This window comes from Glycine soja, chromosome 8 (assembly GCF_004193775.1).
Source record: "Glycine soja cultivar W05 chromosome 8, ASM419377v2, whole genome shotgun sequence".
NCBI classification, from domain to species: Eukaryota; Viridiplantae; Streptophyta; class Magnoliopsida; order Fabales; family Fabaceae; genus Glycine; species Glycine soja.
The window spans coordinates 8,141,619-8,160,285 of record NC_041009.1 but is presented as its reverse complement, the minus strand read 5'-3'; the positions used below and the strand labels follow the sequence as shown (position 1 = coordinate 8,160,285).

The 18,667-nt window shown below is 32.5% G+C and overlaps 3 protein-coding genes across 12 annotated transcripts; 2 read left to right on the top strand and 1 right to left on the bottom strand.

Moving 5' to 3' along the window:
• Nucleotides 1-1,566: 1,566 nt before the first annotated feature.
• On the bottom strand, nt 1,567-3,763 carry LOC114421629. The gene is made up of 2 exons (XM_028387667.1): nt 1,803-3,763; nt 1,567-1,724 (listed from the first exon to the last, which is right to left on the bottom strand). The coding sequence occupies exon 1, from the start codon at nt 3,597-3,599 to the stop codon at nt 3,387-3,389; it is 213 nt and encodes a 70-aa protein (XP_028243468.1). The 5' UTR covers nt 3,600-3,763; the 3' UTR covers nt 1,567-1,724; nt 1,803-3,386.
• A 2,705-nt stretch (nt 3,764-6,468) lies between these two features.
• On the top strand, nt 6,469-10,634 carry LOC114420890 (phytoene synthase 2, chloroplastic-like). The gene is made up of 3 exons (XM_028386602.1): nt 6,469-6,578; nt 7,243-7,431; nt 10,526-10,634. The coding sequence occupies exons 1-3, from the start codon at nt 6,469-6,471 to the stop codon at nt 10,632-10,634; spliced, it is 408 nt and encodes a 135-aa protein (XP_028242403.1).
• LOC114421625 (calmodulin-binding transcription activator 4-like) lies at nt 10,433-18,549 on the top strand. Of its 10 annotated transcripts, none has more exons than XM_028387663.1 (13): nt 10,433-10,669; nt 11,255-11,386; nt 11,515-11,630; nt 12,117-12,205; nt 12,479-12,524; nt 13,180-13,636; nt 15,084-15,157; nt 15,280-15,373; nt 15,461-15,687; nt 16,111-16,787; nt 17,020-17,581; nt 17,803-18,090; nt 18,268-18,549. In XM_028387663.1, the coding sequence occupies exons 1-13, from the start codon at nt 10,660-10,662 to the stop codon at nt 18,355-18,357; spliced, it is 2,862 nt and encodes a 953-aa protein (XP_028243464.1). In that variant the 5' UTR covers nt 10,433-10,659; the 3' UTR covers nt 18,358-18,549. The 10 variants fall into 10 exon arrangements, with proteins under 10 accessions (XP_028243464.1, XP_028243465.1, XP_028243463.1 ...); XM_028387664.1 differs by having other exon boundaries at nt 10,434-10,669; nt 15,283-15,373; XM_028387662.1 differs by having other exon boundaries at nt 10,434-10,669; nt 15,042-15,157; nt 15,283-15,355; nt 15,464-15,687.
• The last annotated feature ends 118 nt before the right edge of the window (nt 18,550-18,667 follow it).

The following is an 18,667-nucleotide window of genomic DNA, read 5'->3' as shown; positions in this document are numbered from 1 at the left end:
AGTACTAAAGTTGGTAATATAAAAAAAATTAGGAATTTTTTTTATGGACCAAAATTAGAGATGAACCTAAGATTGGTGACAGTAAATAAGTTACTTCACCAAAAAAAAAAAAAAAACAGTAAATGAGCTACATACATTAGTAAAATATAGGTAGGGATCATGGTATTTTAAGATTAGGCTACCTAATAATTTTTCCCCACCCTCCACTCTTTGCAACCCTAAGTTTCTATGTACGCTCTTACATTACTAAGAAGAGGTAAGGATCATGGTATTTTAAGAATATTTTTATAGAATTACTTCTTAAAAAATATAGTATTTTATAGGTATATATAATTTTTTTTCAGTAAAAAAAAGTATATATAAAGTTTTAATAATTTGAGTATTAATATTTTGATATTATCTCAAATAACATGTATACTCAATTTTAACAAATCAAATGTTTATAATTAAATATTGTTATCAAATTGTAATATCACGAAAGAGATTCATTAAATGTAAGATCCATATAATTTTAGAATTTTTTATAAATTTCAATTAATAAAAAAATTATAATTATAAAAATATATACAAAATTTATTCTTAACATTTCTTCGATCTCACTGACTGTTAGCATATACTATGCCAATAATGAAGCAGAAATTTTTTAAATTATTATTAGTAATGAAAATAATGCCCAACAACGAACAAAAAGTAAAACTAGAAAAGAAAAGTGCCATGAGGGTTGAGGCCCAAGTCATGAGGTCTCACGTAATTTATTATTTCCCAGCTTGTGTGTTTTACCTCCAAGGCGTGATAAGCATGGCGGCAATTTTTTCCCCGATAAGAGCATGGCGGAAATTGGGGTTTGATGCTAAAAAAATGAGTTTGTAAGTATAATTGCAAATGTCGTCCTATTGTTTATTTATAGCCACATAATATATTTATTATAGTTTATTAAAACAAATTGAAAATTTTAAATTATTTTATAAATTAAGATTAAATTAATTTAAAATATGGTTTTATTTAAGGTATGTATTTTATTTGTATTTAATGTTCCTTTTATTAATTTTTCATTATAAATATTAAAAGTATAGTAATATTTTTATTTTATTAATTTTGCAAATAATATATACCAAAAGAACTGTGTTATTGGACACAAAGAGCCACTCGGCTAAAGTGTCCAACTAAATAGAAATACGAATAAAACAGCAGCAAGGCGAATATTGTCCATCAACACACAAAAATCCAGCAGAGCAGAGGTTGGAATTGAAGCCAAAGCTAGCATGCTAGAGAGTGGATCAAAATATATATGTAACATGTGAAGATATGAGTGCTTAACTTTTTACTCTCAAAACAAATTATGTATGGTTTTTAAAAATAAAATAGTACCCCTTTTATTTATCTTGGGAACTCCAAAATCCTAACGTCACGCATCCCTTCTTTCTCTTCTTCTTCTTCATTCACCTTCAACGGCTCAAACACTGTTGACTCCCCCAAATACAAATTTCATTTCCATCTTTCTGCAAAATACTTCCAATTCCAGAATTCCTTAAAACGACAACACGTTTATTACTTCCATCTCCCTCCTTTACTATAAATACCAATTTTCAAATAAATTCTACCTATTATTATTGCTACATCTCTTTCTTCTTCCTCTGAGAGCAATCTAGGGTTTTCTGCTAGCTCTCGGCTCTGGTCTTCAAACTGCTCCGGTCACCGCCGATCCTGCCGGAGCCTCCCAAGAGCTTCATTAAAAAAAAATTGGTGTATCAGAGTGGAAACTTGTATGAAAAAATAAATAATCGAATTGACCAGTACTATACTTGTTTTGTGCTTGCTTGCTCATGAACTTCTCTCACTAGAAGCCGGAGTCATGGATATGGCTTCACTTTTTATTACAATTAGCTAGCACCAAGAATTCAGGACTTGTTCCCAGCTACTGCCTTTTGATGTCAATTATTTTATTTATCTTTACTACTATAACTTTTGTAAAATTTGAAATATAGAATTGCTTCAAATAAAAATATTTTCAAGGTGGGAAAAAATCTTCAAATTCAGTACTTGAATGTATTGTCCCTGTTGCCAGATATTATAATTCTTAAATATGACCTTACACGCTGGATGAGAAAAGAAAGTGAAGGACAGAAGGAATAGGAAGAACAATAATCAAGATACCATGAAAAGAAATTTACATTGTTTAAATAAAGAGAATGAAAAGAAAATAAGAGGAAGAATATTTTCTTTGTTTGATTGAATTGAAAAGCAAAATTGGAGAAAAATGAAAAATATATATGGTTTTACACATGATGGGACGAAGAGAAATGAGGTAAAAGTTCATGTGTCTTACAGATAAAATTGCATTTTTTTTTGTTGTCCCTTTCATCGTAGCATAGAAAGTTATGTAAGACCCACACGGTTCTAATCATTTATTTCCTTCTTTGTGTCCATCAAATCAAACAACAGAAAATGGTATCGTCTCACCAATATCGTTCCTTCAATACCCTTTCTTCCCAAAATTTGCCTATAGCTAGGGACTAGTTGACTTCCCCCTCAAACAACACAAAATGATATCGTCTCCATTCTTTTACTCAAGGGTGGGATTGGAGATTATCTTTTAGGTGTGTGATATAAAAGAAAAGATAATTGAAGTAGATTTTTCCTCTCAATTTTTTTTTCAAATCCGTGATTAAAATTCAAACTCTAATCAACATGTTTAATTAACCTAACTATTTGTTAACCGTTTTATACTTCGTTTATAGGAATCTGTTAGCTTAAAAACTTTAGCATTCCCTTACAAGTAAAACTCTAAATGCCTAACTTTCATAATCCAATTCCAGACAGCAAAAAGAAAACACATGCAAGACGCAACTAGCTAATACCAAGAGATATGGAACCGGACATCATCCAAAAACTCTTACAACAGCTAATTTAGGTCAAGCAATTGATCCTGCCTCGGCTAAATTTCCATCCTAAATCTAATCCAATATTGCACCTAACTCTTTAATTTTTTTTCATACCGCAACATCTTACATTACATCCTATCTCTCCTACACAAACATACGATCATGCACGTTAAGAGTGTGTTCCTAGCACTCTTTCACATATAATTATAAGATGTTGTTTGGGGTGTAAAAAAAAAGTTTTCCAATTTTACCCTTGCCTCTAAAACTTTGAAGATTCGCATATTCTTCTACATAAATGAGCAAAGAGAAGCACAACACATAGATCAATATTCCATGAGAAAGAGAAATGAAAGAAGAAATTAATCAAGTCATCCATCCTTGATCACATCTTAAAAGTTACATCACAACAAAACAATTTAAACCAGAATAGAAAAGGAACAAAAAGAAAAACACCAATCATAGAGAATAAAACAACATATAGTGGTACATTGTTAGGGGTACTGATTATCCAGAGTAAATATGCACACCAATGGCAAGTAGAAAGATGGTGATGAGTCCAAAGAAGATGATGGTGTGGACTAAGATGGATAAGCCACTAGTTTGCATGCTCCCAAATGCCACCACCTTGCCCTTAGCTGGAAGCTGAAACAGTAACCCTGGGCTTAATAGCACAAACAGCACCACTGATATCACCACTGGGCCCCAATCTGCTGCCATCACACCCTATACAAATTACTTCTTGTTTTACAACAAATATAGTAACTAGTTTTAGATAGTGATCACTACTTCACCGATCTCTCAGTTTTCAATGAATATGCTGTGTGATGATCATCTGTAAGCTAAGCTTATTAAATAGGAAAATGAAGAATGATTCTGATCTGGGTCTGAGGCAATTTCATGATTGAGGAAACTGAAGCAAGGAAGCAAGGTATAATTGACAACCAAAAAATTAGCATCAACTATGCCTTGTAGGTTGATGCAATCTAAGAGCATAACGTGTCAACACATCTTGAATCTCGCATTACTTTTCGTTAAGGAGAAGGGATTCATTATACAACTATATATGATATTCTACTCTCTAGTTCTTTCATTTTTTTTTATTTTTTTTATTTTTGCATCTCCTCATTCTTTTAATCTCTTTATTACTTTTCAATCACCGGTCACATTTCTTGTATTGCTATTAATAGTGTATAAACCGCAAAAAGAAGTGGAACAAGTTTTCCCTTCTTAATATATTAATCAAATTTGTTTTTTGTTTTTTTATCATATTATATTATATATTTTAGTAAAGATAAATTTGAATTCATTCAACAAACATGTGAACTTTTTTATATATAGAAAGGAAACAAAGTAGCAGATGCTTTAATCAAGTTAACTTTCGCTAATAATAATATGTACTGGATAGAGGACAACTCATATCAAATAAGCCCTCTTATGACTTATCAACTCTGATGTGTTAAGACTTTAGCCTTTTCGTTGAAATAAAGTTGCCTACTACGTTTTTCCTCAAAAAAAAAAAAAAAATTAGCATTCCTTCTGATATATTAAAAAGTAATTATATTTAAGGATAAATCATACATGTAGAAGACGTTTAATTATCAGAAGGAATGCTAATTCCCAAGAGCTCAAAAAATTAATCGAACTGAATTATACATGTTGTTCGATCGAACTATAGTTTTCTACTACCCAAACAAGAGAAGAGGAGCAAAGTAAAAGACCTCTTGACCATAGTCATCCCTACGCTACATAGTCATTCGTTTGTATGAGATTCTTGAATGGGAAATGTTAGCAAAATATTTTTGGTTTTTTTATACTACGAAATATTTTAAATTAAAAACCTTTTTCATTAAAATTTATAAAAAAAAATTAAAATGATTAATTAATCTGGGTCAAACAGACCCAATTTTTTGGGCCTTTAGTTCAAGAGTTGAGTTTGGTTGGTTAGGTTAATCGAGTTGGACCAAATAGGTCTGTTTTTTTCGAACTTTTATTAGAAGAGCATAGCTCAACCTTAATTATAGGCAGTTTGGCCCTGATTATAGAACAGGAATCAAATTGTATTTCCATTCTTAGAGTGTGTTTGAATTGTCGGTGAGACAACCCAAATTCTCCGTTTCAAGAAACAACGTTACACATGCTTTTGCGGCGAAGCGGTCTAGGATTTTGTATTGTCATAAGTGTACCAGAGAAACAAGCATGCACTTATTAGGGTCAACTTAGTGAGAAAGGTTTGGATAATTTGTAGAATATCTTTAACTCGAATTTTATTGTCTCCATTGTATGACAAAAATAAATACACTTCATTCAATCCTATATATGATAAGTTTTATTAATTATTTTAAAAATATCTTTAATATATTTTTATTAGTTAATTGTCTAAAATAAATAAATTAATTAAACTCTAAATATATTATTAACTAAATTTAGAAATCTATTTATTTAAATAGATTTAATGATGTGTAAATATTTTATTAAGTTATATACCTAATTTAACTACACTAAATTTATGCAAAATGTTTAATATTCAGGATTTACAGATTATTAAAGATAGCCAGTATAATGCGCATTTCGCAAATATTCAAGGTGAGAATAAAAACAAAATAAACTCGAGTTGAATTGAATAAATGCCATAAATTAATCCGAAAAATGAACTCTCTTTCTAAACACCTTTCTTTTCTCCTGAGATGATGTTGTGTGTTTGGCGGCTAAGAAAGACAAGGAAAAAATAATAATAATCGAATGAATGATTCTATTGTTTGCTTAGAATCGATATTTTTTTGTGTTTGGTTTGGTTTCAATTCCGCTCTTAGATCATCGCAAGCTTCGACCTGGAAATCTTAGTAGCATGCACGCATAGGTTCCTCTTATTTTTGGTTTCCATCGTTGAAAGCATACGCATACTTTGAATTTTAGTTGTATTCGTCGCTTTTGTTGCTAGTGCTGTTGGAATTTTTGTTGTACTTCATGAATAGAAGCGTCTAAGGCTCTTTCATTTCAAGCTCTGTTTTTTATAAGGCTCTGTTTGTTGTACTGCATGTCGTGTTGTGTGTCTTTCATTTAATTAATTGATTTGTTTTGTGTTTTAAGTTTGATATGATAATATCAGTGTTGCAGTAGAACAAATAATCGTGAATTCCTTTCTGGAGCTAACGGATGATCAGATCTGGTAGAGGGCTAGGATTTTTTTTTAATTTCTATGGCAGCCATGAATACTTATCTGTTATGTTGTTTCTCTTTACTTTTCTCTTGTATGAATATAATGAATTTTTTTTTCTATCTTGTAATTTCTTCAAATGAACTGTAAAGAAATTATTATTGAAGATGTTATTAGCTAGAGGGTAATTTCTTCAAACAACACTAAACACATGTTTTTGTCCACCAAGCAAAGGCTTTGAATGAAATAACTTTTAATTATCATAAGTTGATAGTGAGAACTCCAAATCAACTAAGGGATTGACTGGAATTTTAATAGTTGGGGAGGTAAGCACTTGAGGATCTTAAGAAGCCAAGATACAAAAACTTTGATGAACTATATCTTTGTTGTTACTATGTTGCTGGGACAGTTGGTATAATAAGTGTTCCAATCATGGGCATTTCACTAAATTCACAAGCCACAACAGAGAGTGTATACAATGCTGCCTTGGCCCTAGGAATTGCAAATCAGCTAACCAATATACTTAGAGATGTTGAAGAGGAGTAAGTCCATAACTATTGAGTATTGATGTTTATTTAAGTATTCAGAAATATTAGGAACAAAATACTTGTAGAATGTGAAGTTTACTTCTCCCATTATCACCATTGTGTCATTATGCATTAGAGTATTAGACCATTACAAGTCAATATCTAACTCGATTCCTGAAGATTATGATATGCATATCACCTCATTGAGACATATGATGTCCAGACTGTATCGTCTCACCAAAAAGAAAAAGCTTGAGTGAGATTCATATAAAATGTTGTATTTTATTATTTTATATTACTGTGCAAGCTCAGCGAATCTTTCTGTTAACTCTTGTTCTGGACTTGTCAAAATTTGTATACGATTTTCTTTTATTGTTAATACATTAATAGCAATTCATGCTACTACGTCTGGTTTGGGTTTCAAAGTGTCTTTGTTCTGTCTCAGCCTCTCAGGTCCATAAAACTAAATAGGATTTCCTAACTGTGTGGTGTCTCACATAATTGGCTAGAGAAAAGAAACATAGGGGGATGGAAATGAATAATAGTAGTGGAATTGATATCAAACTATGCTTCAAGTTTAATGGATATATATATGTTAGTATTTTTATACTGATTTTAAGAATGAACCTGCATTTTAATTTGGTTGCACTCTTCTTATTACATGCTTGGTTTTCAACAGTGCTAACGGAGGAAGAGTGTATCTTCCACAAGATGAGTTGGCTCAAGCAGGGCTTTCAGATGAAGACATATTTGCTGGTAAGGTGACAGACAAGTGGAGGAACTTCATGAAGAACCAAATCAAAAGGGCAAAAATGTTTTTTGATGAGGCAAAAAAGGGGGTGACTGAGCTTAATGAAGCTAGCAGATGGCCAGTAAGAAATTCCAAAAATTTATCATTCTATAAAACCTCTTATGTGCTTGAAATTTTAAGAATAAACCATCAATTTATCCTTATTAAAGTATTTTCCTCTCTCCTAAATGGTTCTTAAAGTAATCTCCCGAGTATTAAAAATCATGTTAAGTAGTCTCTTAAATACTTAGGGGATTACTTGTATAGTTTTATTATTATTTTAGGAACTATTTTAAGAGATCTGATAATACTTAAAAGTTAAAAGACTAAATTAGTAGTTTACTCAAAGTGGACACACATGCATAGCCTTTTCAGGATCAGTGGGGTTGGCTTCGGGAAGCTTAATGAAACATTAACTATTTGGATCAAAATATTTGTTTCACGGTGACAGTCACAATCACACACACATTTATAATATGAACTTTAATCCAACAAATAAAGCTTTGCAGTCATTGTTGTCAACATAAAATTGTTTCTTATTGGCTATGCTTTACGTGTCTCATCAAAATAGTATTTACCTTATATTATAGTTTTTTGGTCGAAATGCCTTTCACATTGGCTTCAAGAGACCATATGTAGAACAAGCTAGACAAATGTATCCTAGTTATTTTCAGGGAATAATACAAAAAGATTTTTTTTATGAAATTTAATTAAATTTATAAAAATTATTTATGAATTTGTATAACTTTTTTTTAATTTATTTCAATAAATTCCTTTAAAAATTATCAAAACAATTTGTTAGTCTAATTTCTTAAGTTTTATAATTATTTATGAAAAGTTCTAATTTAATATGTATTTTTAATTCAATATGTAATTGAGTTATTTACTAAAAAACCTTCTCCCTAATTTTCTTTTCTCTTCAAATAATAATTCATTATATCAACTTGATTTTGCCAAACTTCCAAGTTTCAACATTTAAAAATTCAAACAAAGATTTAAAAACCGAGAAACTTGAAGCTTTGAACACTGAATAGTCAATTGTGATAGTGAAGTAAAGATTGAAAACAGTAGTGGGCAATAGAGCAATGGTTGCAACGGGATCAGCACTCATTTAGTTATAAGAATTGCACAACTCTCGTTGCTTATCAAATGTAAAATATTTCAGTAATGTTGAGAGTTTGTTATAGTTCTTTGGCTTGTTATAGAAAATTTATTATTGTTGTTCATGAAGGTAGTTATATTATGTTATATTTTCTTTGTTGTTAATAATATCGAATGTCTTGTGTTTTTAATAATGTCTTCATATAAGATTTTGTAAGCAATGTGATATTACAATGAAAATAATATTTTTAAATATTTTAATTTAAAAATATTATATTTTTTTTTATAAATTGGTTCTAGTTGATTTATTCTAAAAACAAATAAAATATTATTTTTTTTTTGCAAGAAAACAACAACGATTGATCTATAATTGAGGTAGAAAGTATTTTTATACATTTTTTACATTGATTTTTTCAAAAAGCAATATTGTATAAGACTTTCAAAATTGATTTTTTCAAAACTGATATAGAAAGTACTTCATAATACATGATTCAACATTGATTTTTTCAAAAATCAATATTGTACAAAAAAACAATATCAATTCTGTTTGAAATTGATGTTGAATTTTGGCATATTTTACATTTTTTTCTTATTTCTTATAATACAATATTAGTTTTCTTAAAAATCGATATTATAAAGTGTATTTTAGCATTGATTTTTATAATTGATGTTAACCTTGATACTTTTAACGTTCATAATTTCAGCATCGATTTAAAACTGATGAATGTATAAAATAATTAATGTTAAAAACATTTTTTTCAATAATAGTGACTTTGAAATTGTTTGTTTTGAAATGCGGATGAAGTCAATGCCATATTTATATATTGAAAGTCAATATCACTATATCAACTCAAACGCCTACTACTTCTAATAAATCTTCATCAACCTAGAATTAATCCTCAACTTCAAGTCTCGTTCACACCGAGCAAACTTGTCTTTTTGTGTTTAATAATGACCAGGTCTTCCTTTATGATGATATCATTGCTATGCAGATCAGCGAGATATTCAGCCCAGTAACCTCATTCACAGTTTTACTCTACATTTTATATTTGACATTCTGTTTTTATTAATATTATAATTAAGTTGACCTAAATGTAGGTGTATATGTATATATATAATAAGAAAAATGTGAATTTCTAGAGGGAAGTATTTTCCTTTTGCTCACATTTGAACCACAATCGTAGTGGTAAACAACTGTGTTTGGGAATTAGATTTTCACTACCAATAAAAACAAAACATTTCAGTCGGTTTTACACTTCTGTGACAAAAAAAAAGTCCGTTTTACAGTTTAATCATTAGTTTGTGGCGACATTTCCGCGCGCAATAATTATATGAGAGGCATTTTCTAAATTTGTAATAAAAGTTTACTTTTCATTTTGTATCCACGTAAAATATTTTTATATTGATTAAACTTTTGATTTATTGATCATCCACTCAATAATGAATGTGTTCGCCTTGCATATCGCTTAAAAACACCTTGGCTCATTTATACATTACATATTTTACTAAGATAAAAAATGAAAATATTTAAAATAAATACAAATATAATCGAAGAGTAGAATTATTTATAATATTCTTTTTTATCTTTATTCGCGCAATCGAATATTTATTTAGTCTTTTGATATTTCTTTAATTATTTAAGAGGGTAGTTAGCAAAGTTAACAAAAAGTAAATTTTGTGTATAATACTGCTACATATTTATTAAAGTTAACAAAAAGTTAAAAGGACTACCTGATTATGATTACCGCTTAGAAAAAATCAAACTTGCTCCAACTTGCAAAGTCTTTTTTTTAATCAGTATAAAGTCTTTCCCACATAGATACTGAATATTCTAAAAATAAATTAAAGAGGTGAGAAAAGCAAGACATATAGTAGTAGCAATCTAATAGTAAATAGTAATATCTCTTGGTCTTGGTCTTGGTCTTGGTCTTGGTCATGGTCTCCATATAGTATTGTATATATATAAAAAAAATTGTTTAATAAAAGCACGTTTCGCAAACCTCAACCTTAATCACAACCTCAAATCAACTCTGTAATAAGCTTCAACTAACGCTAACTGTGTCTGTTTCAGCTTTCTGCTTTTGCAACTTCCTTTCTCCGGTCCATTGTTTGCAGCGAATCTAGCAGCCTCTGCGGTTCCAAAAATGCTCTGTGTCCGGTTCTACTACCTGTACTTGTAGCTTTTTATTCCTCGGATTCAACACCATGACACCTGGTAAACGTGTCTTTACTTTTTCTTAATGTTGTTATTATTATGATGTCTTGTTTAGAAAAAGAAATTGGAAAATTGGGATGTTTAATGGTTTGGTGCGATGTACAGTGAAGTGAATTGAGTTTGACTTGGTTTGATTGGCTAGTTGAAGTGAACCACATCACTCGTGACTTTGTATGTCTGTGTGTGCATTTTTGTTTAGTTTGCTGAGATTGGTGCTTTCAATAGGGACCATTTGAGTTTTGGAATTTGTTTGGGATGGTAAAAATCAAACATTCGCACTGACAGTAAAGCACTTTAGTATATTCTCTGTAGCATGCTTTTTGCAATTTGATTTAATTTACTCAATTATTTTGCTGCCCCTAACACATTTTGCTTCCAAATGATATGGAATATTGGAATAATTGATAGGTGCTGTACTGAGAAAGAGAATTTTAAGATTTTAGTTACATTGTGCAGTTCTTATTAATGCATAAAAATGTCCCCGGCTTATCTAATTCTTCTGCTATCAGAAGGTAGAAAAGAAAACAATGTTGATGATGATGGGATGGGTCTATATTTTTTGACTTATTTATGATGTGGTTTTAGGTTACGAGTATGATATTAATGATCTGCATCAAGAGGCTCAAGCCAGATGGTTGAAGCCTGCAGAAGTGATGTACATTTTACAGAATCATGAAAAGTTCCAGTTCACCCAAGAGGTCCCACAACAGCCAACCAGTAACATCTGTGTTCCCTTTATCCAATTGATTTTAGAAATAAAAATAAATGACAGTTTTTCTCATTGTTTCTTCAGAATTGACTATAAAATGCTGATTGTTAACCTTATCAATTGATCTTCTTAACAGGTGGATCCCTGTTTCTGTTTAACAAAAGAATCCTGCGATACTTCCGTAGAGATGGTCATAACTGGCGTAAGAAAAGTGGTGGAAGAACTGTGGGAGAAGCACACGAAAGGCTGAAGGTGTGCTACTTGTGTCTATACTGTTGTATTTGTTAGTTGTCCATGAAAAAGGAAAACTTGTTTGCAGGTGTCTAGAGGGGGGTCTCAGTTGTAGAAATGCAGTCCATAAATTAATATGTAAGAGGAGAAAAATTGTTGACTCTCCTGAATTGTTAGAAAAAAATATATTCATAACTTTGATAGATGTCTCAAACTTGGTGAATGGCGACAGATGGTATTATTAAAAAATACTTAAAAATCCTTATTTGAAGTTTCATTGAAGACTCTCAAGATGCTTTTGAAATAGAATGATTTGACTATCAGCTGCCCCTTATATACAATAGATATAACTTATTTCTGTTCAGTGATTATTTTTTAGCATGTTTTAAAAACATTATTCACTTATTGTTGCTATATTTACGAGTTTAGGCCAACATTTGTTTTTGTGATGGTATTCCGTATATTGATTTCTTCAATCTAAATGATTGTACTAATCTGCATGACTAGGTTCTAAATGTTGAAGCCTTAAATTGTTACTATGCACGCGGAGAGCAGAACCCTGCTTTCCAGAGGCGGAGCTATTGGATGTTGGATCCGTGAGTAAATTTTAACTATTAGCTAACTGTATATCCTTCATACCATTAAGCTTATCTCACTACATGTTGTATCCTTTAAAACAAACATGCAATTTTCAGGAAAAAGTCATCCTAGAGGTTAACTAAATTTTAAGTGAATTGCCAAGATTAATTTATCCTAGACTTTGAAACAGAATCAGCCTTCAATGTACATAACTATTTGTGTGATATGCTTATATATATATGTTATTGTAATAGTTATTCATAATCACTCATGCTATTGTTTCATGGCAGGGCATATGAGCATATTGTTCTTGTGCATTATAGGAACACAAGTGAGGTGAGTCTCCGATACATGATATCAGATGAATTTAATAATAGTACTTGTAGCTTGTGCATAGTGTCCCTCCAGAAAAATTGGGGAATCCTTTTGTGCAAGATTGCTCATTGTCCTAACCTGTTTCTGATTAGTTGTTTCACACATATCCTTCCTATTTACTGTTCACCTGTGAAACTCAAATAATTTAGTTCATTTTCCTGTTCCATGAAATTTCAAACATTTTCTGTATTCTTTCATATTTACTTTTTGTAGATGGCTCGTCCAATTGTCAATTAGCTGTTAATATTTCTTGTTTAAGTTTGGTATGTTGATTCTTTTATTCACCATTATAATTACTACTGTGTTGTAACTCCCTCTCCCCACCTCCCCTCTCTCATTTTCTATTTTCAAACTTCCTTTATAAATGTACATGTATGCTTCCAAAGTCAGTGATTATTCCTAAGATTTGTAATGTCCTGTTGCTTTTCTGCACTAATTGTTTCATTTAATGGCTTTGTGCCTCAAATAAAGATATACTTAAATCTTGTTAAGAATCATATTTGGTATCTTGGGCGGAATTATTAGATTATATTGTTTTATTCTGTGTGTGCATAGGAACATTGTTGGGCAGCCCATCTTTGAGTTTTGCATTAATGTATGCACTCTCATGTTATAGGGAAAGCTAAGTTCTGGAGCTGGGGCACAATTGTCACCAAGTTCTTCTGTCTATACTCAGAGTCCTAGCCCATATTCTACTCAGAATCCAGGGTCAACATCCATACTTGGTGATTCATATGAACCTAATCAGAGTTTCTCCAGTCCTGGGTCTACAAAAGTTACATCTGAGATATTCGTTCTGAACAATAAAATGGGTCACATGGATTGGGCAGATACAGAATCAGGAACCTCATCTGAACTCGAGGTTACTCAAGCTTTGCGCCGATTGGAGGTACAGTTAAGTTTGAATGAGGACAACTTTGAAGATATTGTTTCCTTCGGCAGTAAGCATGAAACTGTTCATGATTCAAATCCCAAGCACGATCAAAGGGTGATCAGCAATCAAGAGCAATCTGCAGCTTTCTCTAGACCCGATGATCAAGGGCTATTTTATGATGGATGTAATGGAAGGCAAGGTAAATTAAACAAACTTGATCTGTTGAGAACACATGGTTTAAATCAGTGAAATATCTGAGTGCTTAATCTATATTGTGTTTTAACCTGTTCACATACAGATATCTCTGTCTTCTACTTGTTTAACTGTGCTTGCAGCATCTTACACCTGCACAGCTAGTTTTCTGTAATTTGTTGATGGAAATTCATAGTATGCCTGTTTAGATTAAAGTTGGTCCCAACTATCATAGCCATCTTCTTGTTTGGTGTATCTGTTTCATTTTTCTCATCGAAACATAATTCCCTAATTGGTATGTGCTGGTTGCGTTGTGTGAATTATTAGAATTTGGGTTTGAGACTAACTCAACCCCAAAAACTAGCTCATTGGGTGATAGTTGCCCCCCATTTTTATACATTATTTTGGCATTATTTCTAGTCAATGTTGGACTTGGGTTTTTTCCAATATGAATCTTAAGAGAAATATGTGATTCTTATTATAAGTCAAGTAACCAGGAAAAAAATGGTTCTAAACAACTTACTCACGGCTAGGTTTATTTGTATTTGACATTACTCCAGTAGACTTTAAAAAAACATATAAAAATGTGGAACAGGCTGTAAAGGTTTGATTGGAGAATTCCATATGTTACATAATAAATGAAGTGTCTTTCTTCTTTTATATGGTTGATAAGGAAAATAAATCAAATGTTCTAGTCTTGATACATTGCATGTGGCTGACAGGTTAGCAATTGACTTACTTTTACCAATAATAAGCAAATTTGAAGTTTGAGAGAAAAGATTGTGATATTATTTTAAAAGATGCCATGAAGAACATAACACAACATACTTACAGGGTAGTGATAGCCAACCTGAATAAGGATCCTAATTAAACAAAGAAAACACTAAATTTAAGGAAAAATTCAAGGAAAATACTAAAACAGCCTCAAAGTATACTTATATAATGGATTTTGGGCTCAAAATCACGCTCTAGAAGGTAAATCCTGGTTGCAACAAGAGGCTCGAAAGGAAATTTCTGTTGATATCATATGGGCCCTGTAACTCCATCTAGATCAAAAGTTATGGTTGTTTAAATCTCACTTTCCTATTCAGGATCTATGGGTCATACGTGTGGGTTTCTGGCACTCTGCTCACTCTAAGAAATCTTTTGTTACATGTGTGGCCAAAAGTTTGTCTGTGAAGTTATTGTGGTTTTGCCTCTGCTTGAAGTTTTTCCTTGTAAATTAGTTATTCATCCATTGAAAACCTTTTTTTTTAACTTAAATATTTTTAATTTCAAGTGAAATTCTGCTCTTTATAGTTTTTTTGTCCTCTTCATTATGGAAGCATCAAATGGGAAGAGAGGAAGGTAAAAGATGCTTAAAGTGTTTATTGTTATTGGTGATGGTGGTGAATTTTATCATGAATTAATAGATCATGGTTACCCTGATGCAAATGAAAAGGCTTTATGGACAGAGCAGCTGGAATCACATAAGTCCTCATCTGCAGTCAAGTTACCTCAGAAAAATGTATACATGCCAGCTGAAAATGTAATTATCGCTTCAACATATTTAATGAAATTTATATCATTTTGCAATTTTATGTTTGCTCAGATGTTGAAATAATTTTCTTCATGTGTTTCTGCAATTCTTAAAATATTTGATTCTTAAAGCAGGAAAATTCAGTATCTTCTGCAAGAAGGGTACCAGTTTCCAACCAGGAAAACAGTCACTGGCTCAACTTCAACTGTAATAATTCTGAAAACTGTATGATTTACTTTCACCTGGTTAACTTAACAACCTTTTTGGTATATTTTGGTGTTTCTTCAACTTCTGATTCCCCTCCCATGTTAGCAGCTGTTTTCTCACAACCTCAAGGTGTTGATGAAGTCAAATTTCCTGCCTATTCTTCTATGTTGGAAACACAAGTAATTAATTCTGACTACTATGAAACATTGTTTGACCAAAGCCAAATTGGAGCACCACCAGATGCAAATTCAAGCTTGACTGTTGCACAAAAACAGAAATTTACTATTAAGACTATCTCCCCAGAATGGGGTTATGCCACCGAGACTACCAAGGTTTGTGCATTTAAAGCCCAATTCCTTGCATGCCCTATGCAATGATTTATTACTCTTTGCATAACCGGTGTCTTGTGAACAATGAAAGTGCTCGTTCTTTTGATTCATAACTATTGGTGCTTATACCTTAACCTAGTCCCTGAAGAACTTTAAAATTTATTCTTAGCTTTGTTGAAGTCTATATGAAATTCTTGTGGTAGTGGTGGTGGTATAAAGCAATTATATATAAAGCTCAGTCTATTTATAATAATTAGGTTAGGGAAATGTTGCTCAAGCTTGTGTCTTTGGACATTTAAGACTTATCAAGTTGGGGCATATATGTCATCTCTCTTTTTTTTCCCTTTCATCTTTCTTATCTTAAAATGATGTTTAGTGTTGATTTTGTCCAAATTTGATTCCTAAAGCTCCATACTCTATGCATAGGTCATTGTTGTTGGGTCTTTTCTCTGTCATCCCTCGGATTCTGCATGGGCTTGTATGTTTGGTGATGTTGAAGTTCCTATTGAGATAATTCAGGATGGTGTAATCTCTTGTGAAGCTCCATCTCACCTTCCTGGAAAGGTTACTCTGTGCATTACTTCTGGAAACTGGGAGTCCTGCAGTGAAGTCAGAGAGTTTGAATATCATGATAAGACCAATAGTTGCACTCGATGTACTCAATCCGAAACAGAAGCCACTAGAAGTCCAGAAGAGCTGTTATTACTTGTTAGATTAGGGCAGATGCTTCTTTCTGCATCAACAATAAAGAATGACAACATAGAATCTGGAATTCCTCTAATAAAACCGAAAGCTGATGATGATTCATGGAGCCATATTATAGATGCTCTTCTAGTTGGCAGTGGAACGTCGAGTGGTACTGTTGATTGGCTTCTTGAAGAGCTTCTAAAGGATAAGTTTCAACAGTGGCTTTCTTTCAGATCACGGGAAAAAGATGAAGAGACAGGCTGCTCTTTGTCCAAGAAAGAGCAAGGGATTATTCACATGGTTGCTGGGTTAGGTTTTGAGTGGGCCTTGAACCCTATTCTCACGTGTGGAGTTAATATAAATTTCCGTGACATCAATGGATGGACTGCCCTTCATTGGGCTGCACGTTTTGGAAGGTAATAGAGAATTCTAGAGAGCTTGCTACTTTGTTTACTGATTTATTTAGTTTTGGTGAAAGATGTTAGTATTGCTATACAAGGCTTATAGGTAATGAAGATGGGGAAAGCATGCATACTGAGGATCACGAAAATGAAAGTCTTGTTTCTTTTAGAAACCATTTTATAATTATCTGTTCCATTTTAAAGTATTTTGGATGTTATTTTACTGAAGCTTTGTTATTCCATATAGGGAAAAAATGGTTGCTTCACTTATAGCTTCTGGAGCATCTGCTGGAGCTGTGACAGATCCAAATGCACAAGATCCAACTGGTAAAACTGCTGCATCTATTGCAGCCAGCAGTGGGCACAAGGGACTGGCAGGGTATCTTTCAGAGATAGCTGTAACAAGCCATTTGTCATCGCTTACACTGGAAGAGAGTGAATCATCTAAAAGTTCTGCTTATCTTCAGGCGGATATGACTGTTAACAGTGTCTCCAAGGAAAATCTTACTGCCAATGAGGATCAGGCGTCACTCAAAGATACCTTGGCTGCTATCAGAAATGTAACTCAGGCAGCTGCGCGGATACAATCTGCTTTTCGCTCACATTCTTTTAGAAAACGGAGAGCAAGAGAAGCAACTGCTAGTACAGGTGGCATTGGTACCATTTCAGAGATTTCTGCTATGTCAAAACTTGCCTTTCGGAACTCACACGAATATAATTCAGCTGCTTTATCCATTCAGAAGAAATATCGAGGTTGGAAAGGTCGTAGAGATTTCTTAGCATTGCGCCAAAAAGTAGTGAAGATACAGGTAATAGATGTTAACTTTATAGTTTGACTAAAACAAAATGAATTCCAAGAGCTACATGGATATTATTCTTAATTTATATATAACTAGCACTTAAAGATACTCTGAAAGTGAATAAATTTGATTTTTAAACCAAAAAACAGTTGGTTATAGGCATGCACGTGCATACTTTGATTTCAACGGCATTATTATCAACCTTAGTTATTTCTAATTTATTTGGGCAGGCTCATGTGAGGGGTTACCAGGTTAGGAAGCATTACAAGGTAATATGGGCAGTTGGAATCTTGGACAAGGTTGTCCTACGATGGAGGAGAAAAGGAGCTGGTTTACGAGGTTTCCGACAAGAGATGGACATCAATGAAAATGAAGATGAAGATATTCTCAAGGTGTTCCGAAAACAAAAATTAGATGTAGAAATTGAAGAGGCTGTTTCAAGGGTGCTGTCCATGGTTGACTCACCGGATGCTCGTGAGCAATATCATCGCATGCTTGAGAAATATCGTCAAGCTAAGGTAAATAAATTAGTTGAATAATTTAAATATTGTTTTGCATGAGGCTTCCATAGGGCATTCCGTGCTCAATCAGAAATAAAGACAAAATAGTAACCATACAGAGCTATCAACCAGTTTGACTTTTTAGAGTGCAATTGCTTTGTGCTGTCAATGCATAAATTGTCAATTCCCTTGCAGGCTGAACTTGCGGGTACGAGTGACGAAGCATCATTATCAACTTCTGTAGGAGATGACTTATTTATGGATGATTTTTATCCATTTCCCTAAGAGCAAACGCTAGCCTTGTTAATCTTCATTCTTCTGAATGATCAATTTGTGGAACAAGCTGACTTATTAGTTTGAGACAGTCTAGATTGTATAGTGATAATAGCGATGGACATTGTTACTTTGTACAGTATGAAATGGTCTTGAATGCAGGTGGGTGGGGTTTCAAATTGAATGGATTAAGTTTCTTTCGCACTTCCTTGCGTGCACTCTTAATATCTTCGCAAATTAGTTATAGTTTATGGCCGCTACCTTCTTTTACAAGGTATCTCTGAAAATGTAGCATCATTGGATGAAATGTTGGAATAAAAAT

Coding starts and splice junctions, on each gene's coding strand:
- LOC114421625 (XM_028387655.1), top strand. Junction 15,374..15,460: donor CTGTAATAATTCTGAAAACT/GTATGATTTACT, acceptor CTCCCATGTTAG/CAGCTGTTTTCTCACAACCT. Junction 18,091..18,267: donor AGAAATATCGTCAAGCTAAG/GTAAATAAATTA, acceptor ATTCCCTTGCAG/GCTGAACTTGCGGGTACGAG.
- LOC114421629 (XM_028387667.1), bottom strand. CDS start 3,599: ATGGCAGCAGATTGGGGCCCAGTGGTGATATCAGTGGTGCTGTTTGTG.
- LOC114420890 (XM_028386602.1), top strand. CDS start 6,469: ATGGGCATTTCACTAAATTCACAAGCCACAACAGAGAGTGTATACAAT. Junction 6,579..7,242: donor CTTAGAGATGTTGAAGAGGA/GTAAGTCCATAA, acceptor GGTTTTCAACAG/TGCTAACGGAGGAAGAGTGT. Junction 7,432..10,525: donor CTTAATGAAGCTAGCAGATG/GCCAGTAAGAAA, acceptor TGTCTGTTTCAG/CTTTCTGCTTTTGCAACTTC.